This window comes from Aquarana catesbeiana, linkage group LG06 (assembly GCF_042186555.1).
Source record: "Aquarana catesbeiana isolate 2022-GZ linkage group LG06, ASM4218655v1, whole genome shotgun sequence".
NCBI lineage: Eukaryota > Metazoa > Chordata > Amphibia > Anura > Ranidae > Aquarana > Aquarana catesbeiana.
Window position 1 is genome coordinate 149,435,782 of NC_133329.1, and position 15,070 is coordinate 149,450,851.

A 15,070-nucleotide genomic window follows, 5' to 3' on the forward strand; every position below is an offset into this window, starting at 1 on the left:
TAGCCCATTATGTGCCACGTACTTGCAAATGAAGCCGCGCTGTCCCCGCTGGTGGTTGCATTAATCTTCACCCCTCCTCCTTCTGGGGCCAGGGACTCTGGCTCTGTAACTTGAAACAGCACGTTGCTTTCAGCTGACGGTGCTGCCCCCCAAATGTAAGTCTAATACAGTTCTGTTGGGCCTTGCCACAACAACTGCGTGCAATGTACGCAATTGCGGCACGCTAGTATGGCAATTATAGGGTTAAATCAGGTAGTGAGGAGGCAACAGATCGCCTCCTCGCTGCCTGTCAAACACCTCTGAAAACCAATCCAAGCTTGGATCACTTTTTAGAGGGACTCCAGTTCCTGCCACACATGAGAGCAAACTTTTAGTCCTCATTCACGCTGGCTGTACTGTATGCCGGGCCATGTTCACCCACACATGGATGCATAGGTGCTTCATATATTTCTGTGCAAGCAGTCCTAACTGATGTCAATAAGAACACAGCTGCTGTGTCCCAATATGTTGTGTGTGGGTACAGGCTCCTAAGCACAGTAACAGTGAGAGTTTGGGGACACACAACCACTTGGATGTCATATTGGGACACAGCAGCTGCGTCCCAAATGACATTAATGGGACTTCCCATACATCCTTGTGTGGGTAAACATGGCCCTGCATGGGTGTGGGGTATAGTATGCCCAATGTGAATGTGCCCTTACATATATAGGCATATATAATACCCATCTAATGCACATACTGTATGTGTCCATGGAGGCTTGAGGTTATAAGCTGAGCATGGACGTTCAGCACACTGGACAGCTCTTGGTCACTGCTTCTGATCAGGAGTCCAGATAATGAAGCGGGGTTTCCTGAGATCTGTAAATGATTTCATGCTCTTCAGCTCTACAAGCCATGTACTCAAAACTGCACTGCAGCCCTGAGCTTGTTTGGCCCTGACATCCCAGGGACGTGAATTTGAATTCCACTAACAAGCCTTGTTATGCCTTTTTAGTAATGTCCACTGGTAGTAAACTCCAATAAAAAATAAACCAATGCAGTGTTATGCCATAATGTGCTAGGATGCACCACATATTAACACATCATGGCAGACTTGCCTATCAAGCAGATCCCTCCAGCGCTGAGCTGTCACCTCTCCAGGCATTCTATGTTCAGCTGCTCTTCCTTTTGGGTTTGTGCTCTCCCTCTGGCCACAATGATGTCACTCATGCATAATCGCAGCCCAGCACTCAGGACACAGAATGCAGAACACACTGCATGCACAGTGACATCAGCTGGAGCCAATGTGATTATCCCCTAAGTGTCACACGTTTAGAAGATATTCACAGTACCTACAGGTAAGAGCCGTATTACAAGCTTACCTGTAGGTACAAGTTTAATCCTTAACTAGTTCTAGACATCCCCCTACGTGCGTGCCTCCCGTGTGCCCCCCTGGGGAGCGCTCTGTGACTGCTGTGATCACAGATCTGGGTAAAGGGCCAATCACAGCAGCCCTTTACCCAATGATCAGCTGTGTCCAATCACAGCTGGTCATATGTAAACAGACTTACCAGTTATCGGCATTCCTTTCCTCACACGCTGTCTCTCTATGAGGAGAGCCGATAATCGGCAAGTCTGACAAGACACAATGAGTGCATTGTGTACACTGATCATCAGAGCACATCAGTGAAGAAGAAAAATTACTTATTTGCAAAAATGTTATAATAGAAACTAAAGTAAAAAAATGTTTTTCTTAAATATTTATTTAGCAAAAAATAAAACAGTGATGATTAAATACCACCAAAAGAAAGCTCTGTCATTCAAAGTGTGACAGACCTGAAATCTGAAAATCTGCCTGGGCAGAAGGGGGTGAAAGTGCCCAGTAATGAAATGGTTAAAATCTGAATGTAATACAACTTTACCTCACAAGATCATTATCATCATCGTACACAAGGAATGGAGGATCCAGTGTGTCCCCCATGTACAGAGCAGAGAGGTGACCTTCACCCTCCTCCATGTCTTCCCACCCCTCTACTCCTCACACAGCCCGGCTTGTCACCGCCGACACCCCCGTCCCCGAGTCCTGTCTCCTCCTCTGCCGCCCCAGGTAGAGGGGTCACCGTGCGGGGACACAGGTGTGTACAGGCCGCACAGACAGGGTGCTCTTCTCCCGACCACTGTCCCGCTATACAGAACCCCCCGCTGTCCGGCCAGAGCCCGGGGACACCACCCCCACACACCCCATATCTTACAGAGAGGACCCGGACACTGCTGATCACCCTCATGACCGCTCTCTCCTTCAGCCGCTGACAGGAAGACCGGACGGCCACTTCCGCTTACCCGGCATGCCCGGCGCCGCCCCTTTAACTCTGTCCGTGCTGCAGAGTACGCTGCTGGGTCAGTCATTTCCCGAGCTGGCCTTCTTCTGTACTAGAGGGAGAGTGGAGGTCACCCCCATACAAAACAACTGAGAGAAAACCAAAGTACCCCACTACACCCTGTGTGTGCGCCATGGTGCATGCTTCACTTCAACAAAATGGAACTATTACTGGAATTGAGCACAGGCCTTTATTAGAGCCCGAGATGAGCTGGTGATAGGGGGTGTGTGGGTTGTGAGAAGAGGCTGGAGGAGTGTGTCTGCCCTGCCATCTTTACTGTGCTGGTCTATCAGGTATAGTTAGGGTTGCCACCTTTCCCTTCAAGCCAAACCCGAACATTTTAGTGTCGTATGGCAATTTTTTTGTAGTATACATTATAAGATTGTAAAAGACCTGGGGCACTGTTGGGTGTCCCAATGAGAGTAGTAATGCGGCATGCTACGCGCGCCATGGCGAACACTAGGGATGTCCAAATTGCATTAACAGTGTGAGGGGCTTATAAAACAAAAGCATTTTTGTATTTATAAAATATTCTTAGATTAAAAAAAACAAATGTCACTGTAAATATATGAACTTAACCTACCTTAAATGTGGTCAGTGTTAGTCAGCAAAACAGTGAACAGTGGATGGTAGAAGTAGAGTAATGGACGGCACCAGCATGAGAGTGGACACGATTGAAAACCTGGACTGTCTGGGTGAAACTCCGACAGGTGGCAACCCTAACTACTGCTCGCTTAACCCATTCCATTTAATCAAATGTAATGAGGAAGTGATATAACGCCTCCTCCCTGCCTGTCAAATGCTTTCTGAAAAGCAATCCAAATGTGGATTGCTCTTCAGAGGGCACCACATGTGTAAATGAGCCCTACGTCTGTTTAGCCATTCCAATATTTTCTGTCAATTCAGTAGATAACTGGGAACAGGAACAGGACTATTAATGTTTACTTTGGGACATTGCTGAGTAACCTCATGGTCTGCAGCAATTACAAAAAAAACTTCCCTGGGCTCCATCTACTTAGCTGGGGGAAGGAACAGGACTCTTTAGGGCCCTTTCACACTACTCTGCAGCAAAATCTGCAAGCAGCAAGATTCCTCTGTTTCAGATGTGTTTCCTGTGCGTTTCTGGTGCGTTTCTGGGTTGCCTGTACCTGTGAAAAATGGACACGTGACTCAAAAACCCACCAAAAACTTGAATGGAAAGCTGTGTTTTTGGTGTGGTTTTTCAACACCGCACAAAATATGCAGCATGCGGGACTTTTCAAAACGCACTGCACCCACAGTTTAAATCGTCCCATTGCAGAGTAAAAACACATCAGTGTGAAAGGGGCCTTAGGCTACTTTCAGAGTGGTGATTAGAGCTGGTGCGAATGGTAACCGTTCCTGATGTGGCTCTCAGCAGCTAGGTGTGGCTGCTGGCCCCCTTCACTATATTGACATTTTGCCAGTCCCGCGTCCAGCAGCGATCAGCACAGGTAATCATTGGCCATTCAGAGAGGAACGAATAGCTGTGGCCCCTGGTGAAATGTCATTATAGTGAAGGAGGCCTGCTGCCGCACCTACTCGCTAACAGCTGCCACAGGAATCTCTAATACCTGCTGCTACTATTCACACCAGCCCTAATCACCAATGTGAATGTAACCATCAGCTGTTAGTGCTTTGCCTTCCTTGAACAGTTTAATTGCTAATTTACAGCACATTACTTTAGGTGGACTTTAAAAAAATGAGGGCAGCGAGGAAAAGAAGCTGGAGTCGGGCTTAAGGCTAGGTTCACACTGCTGCGAATTTTATTGCGAATTTGAGCCGCTGCGATCGCTCAAATTCGCAAGTCATTTTAATAACATTGTTTTCCATGAGTGCTGTTCACATCAATGCGTTGCGAATTTAACCTGCGTAAAAAAAGGGTCCTGTCCGAGTTTGATCCGTGTGCAATGCGAATTCAGCTCCATAGATTGCAAAATTTGCAGTAGAATCGCAAGAACACACAAAGAATTCGCAATGCAAATTTGCAACGCAATCGGATCAAAATCGTGCTAAATTTGCACTGCAGCAGTGTGAACCTAGCCTTAGGCAGTGGCGGCTGATGCTCAAAATTTTTTTTGGGGGGGGGGGAGACAAACTGAAAAAAATCCAAAAACATCAATTGCAGCCACTGTGCCCATCAATTGCTGCCAGTATGCCCCCCGCCCGGCACTTACCTGTCTCGGGTCACGGTGATGTCCTCCACGCTCCCTCCGAGTCCTCGATGTCTTCTCCCGTCCTCTGCTATGATTGGACACCTGATAGGCATCCAATCACAGTGCCTGTCGCTTCAGCCAATTAGGTGACAGGTAAGCAGACACGAGCATCTGATTGGCTGAGAGGCGGGTCAGTGTTAGCAAGGCGATTGATTCGCTTTCCTAACACAACACTGTGTAAACAGCAAACGCGCAGCGCCCACTGTTTACCAATTTGGAAGCCTATTAGAGCCTATGGCTCTAATCAGGCACTTCCAAAAACACCCCAGCCGCTGTAATTCAGATGCCCGGCGCCCGACAAGGGGCTGGACACTGAATAGGGGGCCCCAGTGGCAACCATAGATAGATTCATGCAATGCATGAATCTATCTATTGGTAAAAGAGGAGTGCAGGAGAGAGGGGGCGGCGCTCCTGCACCCTTTAGTGCGCTCCGCAGCCACCCCGGAGATATGTGAATCGGTTCCATAGAGAGCCAGTCACATTCTCCTGCTATGCGAATTGAATGTGGGGAAACCCTCATCCAATTTGCATAGGTGTGAACCCAGCCTAAAGTGAAGCGGATATTCCCTAAAACTTTCTAAGATGCCAAAGTTGTTCAGGCACCTTAGCAGGACAATGCCCCGGGGCATGTAAAAAAAGCAGAAGGCGGAGGTCAGTAGTATGGCAGAGGTAATATGTAATGCAGAGGGTAACCATCAGTGGCCCACACACAGTAACAGGCAGCCCCTGTGCACATCAGTCTTGTCTATCCTGTCCCCCCCCCAGGTTCACATCCTCATAGATGCACACAGGCAGCCCCTGAGTTCAGCTTTTTATCCACCATGCACCCCTACATCCTCCTCTTACCAGCAGAGATAAGCAAGGCAACGACTCCCCATTAACTCCTCACCTCCTAACCTAACAACAAGGTTACCAGGACACATGAGTCTGATCAGGCTGGGGAAAGAACAGAAGTAGTTAATCCTTATCTGGCAGCAGCAATCTTTATGTCACGCTCCAGACCTCCTCCACTTCTCAATGAATCCGCGGGGCATGTAATTGCCGGGAACCGCAGCACATGGATTTCACCTGTGCCATAGTTGCCAACATTGTAAAAAAAAAAATGTGGGACACTTTTGTGTTAGAGGGCGGGGCATTCGTTTGTAGGCGTGGCTTAGGAAAAATATACAAGTGCGGCGCGCGAAGCGGCAAAAAATGGGCATGGTTTACGCGTCGTGGGCGTGGCTTAAATGGGCATGGCTCAAGAGGGTGTGGTTAGAGTCTGAGATGAATGAGGGATGGAGAGGGAAAGGGGGAGAGGGGGAGAGGGAAATGACGGGACAGCAGCCCCAGATCCTACACAATAAAAATATGTGTATTCTAGAAAGTTTAACAATCAGCAGATAAAGATACTCCAAACACCTGGTGTTTGCACTTCAATCATCCCGGCACCATGGTTGTTATGGTGTCAGGATGATTGAAGTGCATTATTTCTATTATTACATTGTAATATAAAATGAAATCATTCAACTCACCATAATGCAGAATCAGTGGGAGCCCCGAGTGTGTCACTAGCCACGTCGCCTGCCACCAGCCGTCCGTCCTTGCATCAGGTGCCCCCAACAGAGTCCGTCCTTGCATCAGGTGTCCCCAGCGGAGCCCCCCTCGCATCAGGTGTCTCTGGCAGAGCCCCCCTCACATCAGGTGTCCCCGGCAGAGCCCCCCCTCACATCAGGTGTCCCCAGCAGAGCCCCCCCACATCAGGTGTCCCCGGCGGAGCCCCCCCTCACATCAGGTGTCCCCGGCAGAGCCCCCCTCACATCTGGTGTCCCCGGCAGAGCCCCCCCTCACATCAGGTGTCCCCGGCAGAGCCCCCCTCACATCAGGTGTCCCTGGTGGAGCCCCCCCTCACATCAGGTGTCCCTGGCAGAGCCCCCCTCACATCAGGTATCCCTGGCAGAGCCCCCCCTCACATCAGTTGTCCCTGGCAGAGCCCCCCCTCACATCAGGTGTCCCTGGTAGAGCCCCCCCTCACATCAGGTGTCCCCAGTGGAGCTCCCCTTACATCAGGTGTGTCCCCAGTGGAGCCCCCCCTCACATTAGGTGTCCCCAGTGGAGCTCCCCTTAAATCAGGTATGTCCCCAGTGGAGCCCCCCTTACAAATTCCCACAGCGGTGCGCCCCCCCTCCCCTACCTCAGAGGTGTCCACCGGTGTCTTGTCGAATACCGCATGGCAAAAGCCCCGCCCCTTTCCATAACAGACTGGCAGCGGGGCGGGGTGAGGCGGAGCGGGGCGGAGGGTGGGCGGCGACGGAGGAGCTCTGTCTAGCCCCCCCCAGCCCTCTTCCTGAGCTTCTTCAAGATGGCGGCCGGCGGAGACCTCTAGCGGCGGCGGCGGGCACGGAGGCGGCGAAAATCAAAAACCGGATTTCTCAGGACATTTCCCGGGACACCAAAAATTCGGGAATGGAGTGTAAGTCCCAGGAATGTCCCGGGAAATCCGGGACAGTTGGCAACTATGCTGTGCCCGAAAATCATCAAATAGTCACAGTGGAGTAATCCTTGTACTGCGCCACCCGGCAATTACATGCCCCGGCGGATTGATATACATAAGGGGACCGGGACTATAGTTTAATTGTCGGGAGCCACTGCACAAGTTTTAGTGCTCTGCTGACTGATTTAACTAGTTCTGTTCCTTCCTCAGCCCCCAGCTGCTGCCCAATAAGCACTAGCTATGTTCCTTCCTCCGATCCCCAGCTTCCACAGTCCGATCTCAGTGAATCATGTGTCCGGGATCCAGGGAGGCTGAAAACCGGACACATAGTTCAAAATAATTCAAAACCCGTACTGTCCGGGTGAATCCCGGACAGGTGGCAACCCTAGGTATAGTGCAGCTTACCTGATAGGGGGGGTGGTGTGCTATGTACAGGTCGCAGAATACAGGTGTGTGCTCTGTACAGGTTGCAGAATACAGACGTGTGCTCTGTACAGGTTGCAGAATACAGGCGTGTGCTATGTACAAGTTGCAGAATACAGGTGTGTGCTATGTACAGGTTGCAGAATACAGGCGTGTGCTCTGTACAGGTTGCAGAATACAGGTGTGTGCTATGTACAGGTTGCAGAATACAGGCATGTGCTATGTACAGGTTGCAGAATACAGGCATGTGCTATGTACAGGTTGCAGAATACAGACGTGTGCTCTGTACAGGTTGCAGAATACAGGCCGGTGCTATATACAGGTTGCAGAATATAAGCCTGTGCTATGTACAGGTTGCAGAATACAGGTGTGTGCTCTGTACAGGTTGCAGAATACAGACGTGTGCTCTGTACAGGTTGCAGAATACAGGCGTGTGCTATGTACAGGTTCCAGAATACAGGCGTGTGCTATGTACAGGTTGCAGAATACAGGCATGTGCTATGTACAGGTTGCAGAATACAGGCGTGTGCTATGTACAGGTTGCAGAATACAGGCGTGTGCTATGTACAGGTTGCAGAATACAGGCGTGTGCTACGTACAGGTTGCATAATGCAGGTGTGTGCTATGTACAGGTTGCAGAATACAGGCGTGTGCTATGTACAGGTTGCAGAATGCAGGCGTGTACTATGTACAGGTTGCAGAATACAGGCGTGTGCTATGTACAGGTTGCAGAATCCAGGCATGTGCTATGTACAGGTTGCAGAATACAGGCGTGTGCTATGTACAGGTTGCAGAATACAGACGTGTGCTATGTACAGGTTGCAGAATGCAGGCGTGTGCTATGTACAGGTTGCAGAATCCAGACGTGTGCTATGTACAGGTTGCAGAATACAGGCGTGTGCTATGTACAGGTTGCAGAATACAGGTGTGTGCGGTATATTGCTGTGTGACCACCACCCACCTATAGTAGCTGAGCTGTGAGCTTACCTGGTAAGGGGGGGTGGTGTTGCTGTTTTCACCAAGCAGGTATAGAATAGATGAGCTGGTCTGATAAAGGGGGGGTGTCTGAAGACCAGGTGACATACATTGACTTACACCCACATCTTGCAGCCATCAGATCTGTCCAGCAAGCAGCAGTTCACAGCAGCATCTTGCCATCTTCCCTGCAGCCATCAGATCCCATCCACGGTCCAGCAAGCAACACGCCTTGTCAGCAGGTCAGTTCCCGAATCAAATCATCAATGCCAATGATACCATTGTCTGCTGTCCCCAGGGACAGATCCGATCCAGAGATCGCCATACGGTGGGATCTCAGGATCAGATCTGTCCCTAAGGACAGTAGATAATGCAAAGTATGGGCCATACTTTGTATTGTCAGCTGTCTCCCCGTCTCACTCGGATGTCTCCCTCATAGCAGCTCCAGTCCAGCTCTCCACTTTCCTGACCGTGGCACGATCTGTCCAAAAATGTGCCATCTGCTCACACCTGAGTGACTGACACCTCTGTCCTGTCCTGTCTATTGTCACTGGCTGCCATGGATGAACAGCATCGGCTGTTATTACAAGGAGCGGGAGGGGACGTCCCCATCCCCCCCACAGCTCCGCCCAGGTCTCCTATCCCACCCGCAAACCTGAGCCACCAGCCGGCTGGCCAGAGACCCGACCAAAGCCGGATTTGCCTTTGATTGGGTCTCCGCTGTAGAAACCTGGAAGTGACAGCAAAGTGTCACTTCTGGTTTACTCGGCAGCCAACAGCGCCATTTAAAAAAAACAAAAAAACAAGTAGAATTAAAAAACGCTGATCTTGGCAGAGGAGGGTGTTTTTTTGTGGGTGTTTTTACAGTGTGTGTGTGGGGGGGGGGGTGCCAGATATAAGATGGGCCCCGGGTGACAAATGCTCTAGGTACACCCCTGCACAGCTGCACCAAGATTGCAAGCGCTCCAGTTTTATTAAATCTCCCCCATAGAGCACTAAAAACATGACAGTGCTTCTAACCCCTCACCACTCTGTCCAAATGTTAAAAAAATAAGTTTCTCCTTTGGGTACACTTTAAACACACCGAACATCATGGCTCAGTTTGGCTGTAAACAGTCACAGTGATCCCCAATGGAGGTCACTGATAGAGATAACAAATGAGCTCATATTAATAATCCTAAAATGATGATGTATTTCAATGTGTTTCAAGCACCACTACTGACACCTGCCTACACCTGGAACTCATAACTCCACAGCTTCATCTATGTATTGGATTTCATATATCCAGGAATAATGAGCTCTTTTATTTTCACTCTGCTGACAATTTGAAACTTGCTGTGGAAAATGGCAGATGGAATCTGGAAATTTAAATCTAATTGGTGGCTGTGGGGAGACACTGACCGTTGGTATTCTTGTAAACAACACCTGACCTGAAGCTTACAAGATATGTTAAAATTCTTTGTAATAGAAATAAAAGTTATCAAACAATAAAAATAAATAAAGATACAGTGTAAAAATAGAAAATAAAAAGTAAAATAAATAAGAAAAAATAAAATAATTTAAAGCATCCCATACCTCCGTGCTCACGCACAGAAGTGAATGCATACACAAGTGGCACCCGCATATGTAAACGGTGTTCAAACCAAACATGTGAGGTATCACCACGATCGTTAGAGCAAGAGCAAGACCTCTTTGGTAACTCTAAACAGTTAATCTGTAAAAAAGTGTCACCTATTGAGATTTTTAAGTAGCATAGTTTGTCGCCATTCCACGAGCATGCGCAATTTTGGCATGTTAGGTATCTATTTACTCGGCAAAACATCATCTTTCACATTACACAAAAAAATGTGCTAACTTTAATGAATTAAAAAAAACGCAAAACAGTAAAGTGTACTTGTTACAAAAAAAAGCAAATACAGTGCGACATACTGCTATTTTATTCTCTAGGGTCTCTGCAAAAAAAAAAATATATATATATACCTTATTTATCGGCATATAACACACACTTTTTTCGCCTGAAAATAGGGGGATAATCACGGGTGCATGTTATACGCCGATAGTGTACCTCAGAGGGGGAAGGAGGGGGGCGAGCGCTACCGGAATTCACCAAGCCGTCATCTCCTGTTTACTCTTTCACTCGGCTCTCACGTCACACACACAGTCCCGCCACCGCCACTGGCATTGGACCAGTGTTCTGTCTATCACAGGAGCTGGTCCAATGCCGATGGTGGAGGAGGGACTGTGAGTGTGAAGAGAGAGCCGAGTAAACAGGAGATGACGGCTCGGTGATTTCTTGCACGGTTCAGGCTGCTTAGATGAGAGATGGTGAGGCTGCAGATGCACATTGAGGCTGAAAAATGACATTAATCCATCTGCATTAATGGGAGATGGGCTGCAGATGGACATTGATCAGGCTGCAGATGGCCAATGATCAGGCTGCATTGATGGGAGATGGGGAGGCTGCAGATGGGTACTAATCAGGCTGCATTCATGGGCACTGACCCTTAATTTGCTTCAAAGTTGTTTATTTAAAAAAAATTTTATTCCTGAAAGTTCCCTCTTAAAATGAGGGTGCGTGTTATACACCGATAAATACGGTATATATAATGTTTGGGGGTTCTAAGTAATTTTCTAGCAAAAAATAATGATTTAAACTTGGAAACAACAAATGTCAGAACAATCCAAAGTCAGCAAGTGGTTAAAAAAAACCCTGTTTACTGATTTATCTCAATGTGTTTTGAGCAGCCATATTGACACCTGTCTATGTCATTGTAAATTACTCCAAAAGCAGGCTTATATAAGCCTCATCTGTGTATTAGGTGCTCCACAGATTTATCTATGTATTGGATTCCATACATGCAGAGTGAATCTTATTTTGAAAATTACTGGATAGTGGCAGTTGGCAGTTGGAGTTGAGATTTGAATCTGATTGGCTGATGGTATCCTAGCAACGATGATGTCATAGCTCACAGCCAGCCCATATAAGAAGCTCTGCAGCTGGATCTAGCCAGTTTGGATTTGCTAGAGGTGGTGAACACATCGCTTTTCTAGTGCTCTGTGCGTTTTCATTATATTATATTATGATGAAGTGGCAAAGGAGAAAACAAACTTTTAGATTTCATCCATATAAGATCAGGGATGAGATTACTTGGAAATTTATCCAAGAAAAACGTTCTGTGAAGGATTTTGATAAGCCCACTTTTTTACAAAGTGGGTTAAAGATGGAGACAACTCAACACCCCAAAAATGGGGAACACAAACATGGGAACTCTGATGAAGGGAGGAATTTTGGAGAGAGAAAGAGTTCCAGAAAGGAGAATACCAAGGGAAAAAAACTGAATTTCAGATATCATCCATATAAGAAGAGAGATGAGGCTACAAGGAAAATCTTCCCAGGCGGACCTTCTGAGGATGATATTGATAAACCCACTTTATTACATAGTGGGTTAAAGGTGGAGACACCTCAACAATACCCCAAAAATGGGGAAAGCAAGCATGGGAACTCTGATGAGAGGAACAATTCTGGACAGAGGAAGAGTTCCAAAGAGGAGAGTGACAAGACCAGAGAAAAGAAGCGAACGAGAGATAATGAATCTGATCAATCAGCTGATGAAGAAAGGACGGGAAAAAAGAGAAGACTTGATGCTGTAGGGAGTTGGGCTAAAACAATACCGGGCATGATATGTACTGCCATATTGCCCAAGAAGAACAACAAGAGACCAGCATCAGATGCCATTTTCCCTGCACCTCCAAATAAGAAACAGATGACCATCGCAGATGAGACAAGTAAGAATGATGTGTTATATTTTATGAAATTGTTCTCAATTGACACTGTTTAGGTATTTTATCAGAAATAAAAACTAGAGTTAGGCCAGTGCAGGGGTACACTGCAATATCCACTTTCTGTTATAAATGAGCCCCTTAGAGCGTTTTTGTTAGAAAACAGCCACAGTGTGAGTAGAAAAGCCTGTCCCCTGCCAATAGCTGTAGTGTAGGACCCCCCAACTTGCCTTTAGAAAAGGGAATTTTACCCTCTCGTTGCTCAAGCATAAAAATTAATGCAATCAACAGCTGAATAAACGAGTTTGGGTGAGCTGCAGCTATAGATAGATCTGTCCTCCTATATTGGATCAGGCATATGACTGTGTATGACCACCCCTGCAGTTCTCCCTGATATAATGATATTCCTTTAACCCTTTTGCTGCTATGACAATTTGCACATTTTGGGGCCTAAGGATTACTTAAAGTGGATCTGTACTTTAAAAATGAAGATTTGCTACATTATAGGGAAAATATAGAAATAGTAATTGCTCCCAAGTAGCACCCAGCAAGATTTATCTTTTCTCTGGAGTCAGAGGGGCTATATTATGTGGGGGGGGGGGGGGGGGGGGGCTGTGACATGTGGGAATCTAACTTATGATCTTCTGTACAAGCCCACTTTGTTCAGAAAACGCCCCTGGGACAATCGGACCCTTCTAGTCATGGATGGCTGGAATCTAATGGCAGGGAAGTTTTATGGTCCTGGGCTCCCAGGAGGGGGATTCCCCAATTTAGAAAGGTGTAGTGAATGGGTAGTTTTACACCTACCAATTCTGAATGGTGTAGAAGTGATTGGGCCTCTTTATAACCACCCCGATTTTCTTCTACAATATGCAGCAAATCCGGCAGAATTATTGTAAAACAAATGACAGCTTCTATTACAGCCTTGAACTTCTTTTGACCCTACGACCTGTACATCATGTACAAGTCATATCCTTGCAGGTCATAAGGTCAAAAAGTCAGCTACTGTAGCTACTCTCGTCACTATAAATCTTTCACAAATGAAGACATGCAATCTATTTAGAAACATAAAGCTATTTCACTTTATTTAACCAAACTACTTAGCACCTTGGAGTCGTGGTAAACAGGAATATCTCTTTTCCACCATTGTCATTTAGTGTTTTGGGAAGTAGGTGTTCGATTTCGGTAAGGTAATAACATGTCATGATTTCTATTTATCTTGTAGTCAGTGAGATGGTCAGCGAGGCAGTCAGCGAGGCAGTCAGCGAGGCAGTCAGCAAGGCAGTCAGCAAGGCAGTCAGCAAGGCAGTCAGCGAGGTAGTCAGCAAGGCAGTCAGCAAGACAATCAACGAGGAAGTCAGCGAGGCAGTCAGCAAGACAATTAACGAGGCTGTCAGCAAGGCAGTCAGCGAGGCAGTCAGCAAGACAATCAAGGAGGAAGTCAGCGAGGCAGTCAGTAAGACAGTCAACGAGGTTGTCAGTGATCCTGTCAACCAGGCTGTCAGCGAGCCAGCCAATGAGCTTGTCAGCAAGCCAGTCAACAAGGTGGTCAGTGAGGGAGCCAACCAGGCAGTCAGGGATGTGCCCGGAACCAACGTGGGATGCGATCCACCAGCTGACTTTAACCTTGACAGCTTCATCTTTCATAAAATACTTGGTCAAGGTAGTTACGGAAAAGTAAGTAATCAAAGATATATGAACAGCAGGTTTAATGTATTGCGAGTTGCTGGTTATTAATATTGTCAGTGGGCTAACAATAGGCTGTCGGCGGAGGTCATACCACTGTATTACTTACCACTTCCCATTTACATTACACGCGCTAAGCTGTGTTACTCAATGACAAACTGAAATCTATTATTTCCAATATGGCATGTTTACACCATAGTGATGTGTTATGCCCTGCACACACGATCGGACATTCCGACAACAAAATCCATGGATTTTTTCCGACGGATGTTGGCTCAAACTTGTCTTGCATACATACGGTCACACAAAGTTGTCGGAAAATCCGATTGTTCTGAAAGCGGTGACGTAAAACACGTACGTCGGGACTATAAACAGGGCAGTAGCCGATAGCTTTCATCTCTTAATTTATTCTGAGCATGCGTGGCACTTTTTGCGTCGGATTTGTGTACACACGATCGGAATTTCCGACAACGGATTTTGTTGTCGGAAAATTTTATAGCAGGCTCTCAAACTTTGTGTGTCGGAAAATCCAATGGAAAATGTGTGATGGAGCCCACACACGGTCGGAATTTCCGACAACAAGGTCCTATCACACATTTTCCGTCGGAAAATCCGTGTGTACAGGGCATAAGTGTGTGTTCAATGAAATTGGAACATAATGCATTTAATGAAATGTGCTTTAAGGAAGGTACAATAAAGTTGTTTTACATCATTGTTAAATTTAAAAAAATGCCAACACACATCATCTCAAATGTACTTAGTGTGTGTTAAATTAATGCAAAGCAAGTGGAGTGATTCTAGCCTAAAGTTATGTTAGTGGTGTGCTGTCTGTCGGAGGTGTAATACACAATAAGCAGCTCGGCACATCATCTGTTGATAAGGCAATTAATCTAATGTGTATTTAAACTGTATTAAGCAGATTCTATAGAGTTTGGCTTCAGAGCTTCATAACCTTTAGCCCCAATATAGGAACACTGAATACAGACTTAGGAGTGAGTGTTGGCTGTAGTTTTCTCTAAATTTGCTAAAACCCTACTGCAGCCTGATAAAAGCCCATTAAAAGCTATCCCCGTTCACTAACAGTCTAGAAGGTAGTGACTAACAGTCAAAACCACTTACAACTTGCTGAAGGCCTGCTGCGT

The 15,070-nt window shown here is 46.8% G+C and overlaps 1 protein-coding gene across 1 annotated transcript in view; it reads right to left on the reverse strand.

The window, feature by feature from the left end:
* The window catches only part of UQCRC2 (ubiquinol-cytochrome c reductase core protein 2), a 35,081-nt gene extending 32,727 nt beyond the window's left edge, over positions 1-2,354 (reverse strand). The window contains exon 1 of the mRNA XM_073591050.1: positions 2,232-2,354. Coding sequence (XP_073447151.1) covers positions 2,232-2,264 — 33 coding nt within the window. The 5' untranslated portion in view covers positions 2,265-2,354. The remainder of the gene's footprint in view (positions 1-2,231) is intronic.
* Positions 2,355-15,070: the final 12,716 nt, after the last annotated feature.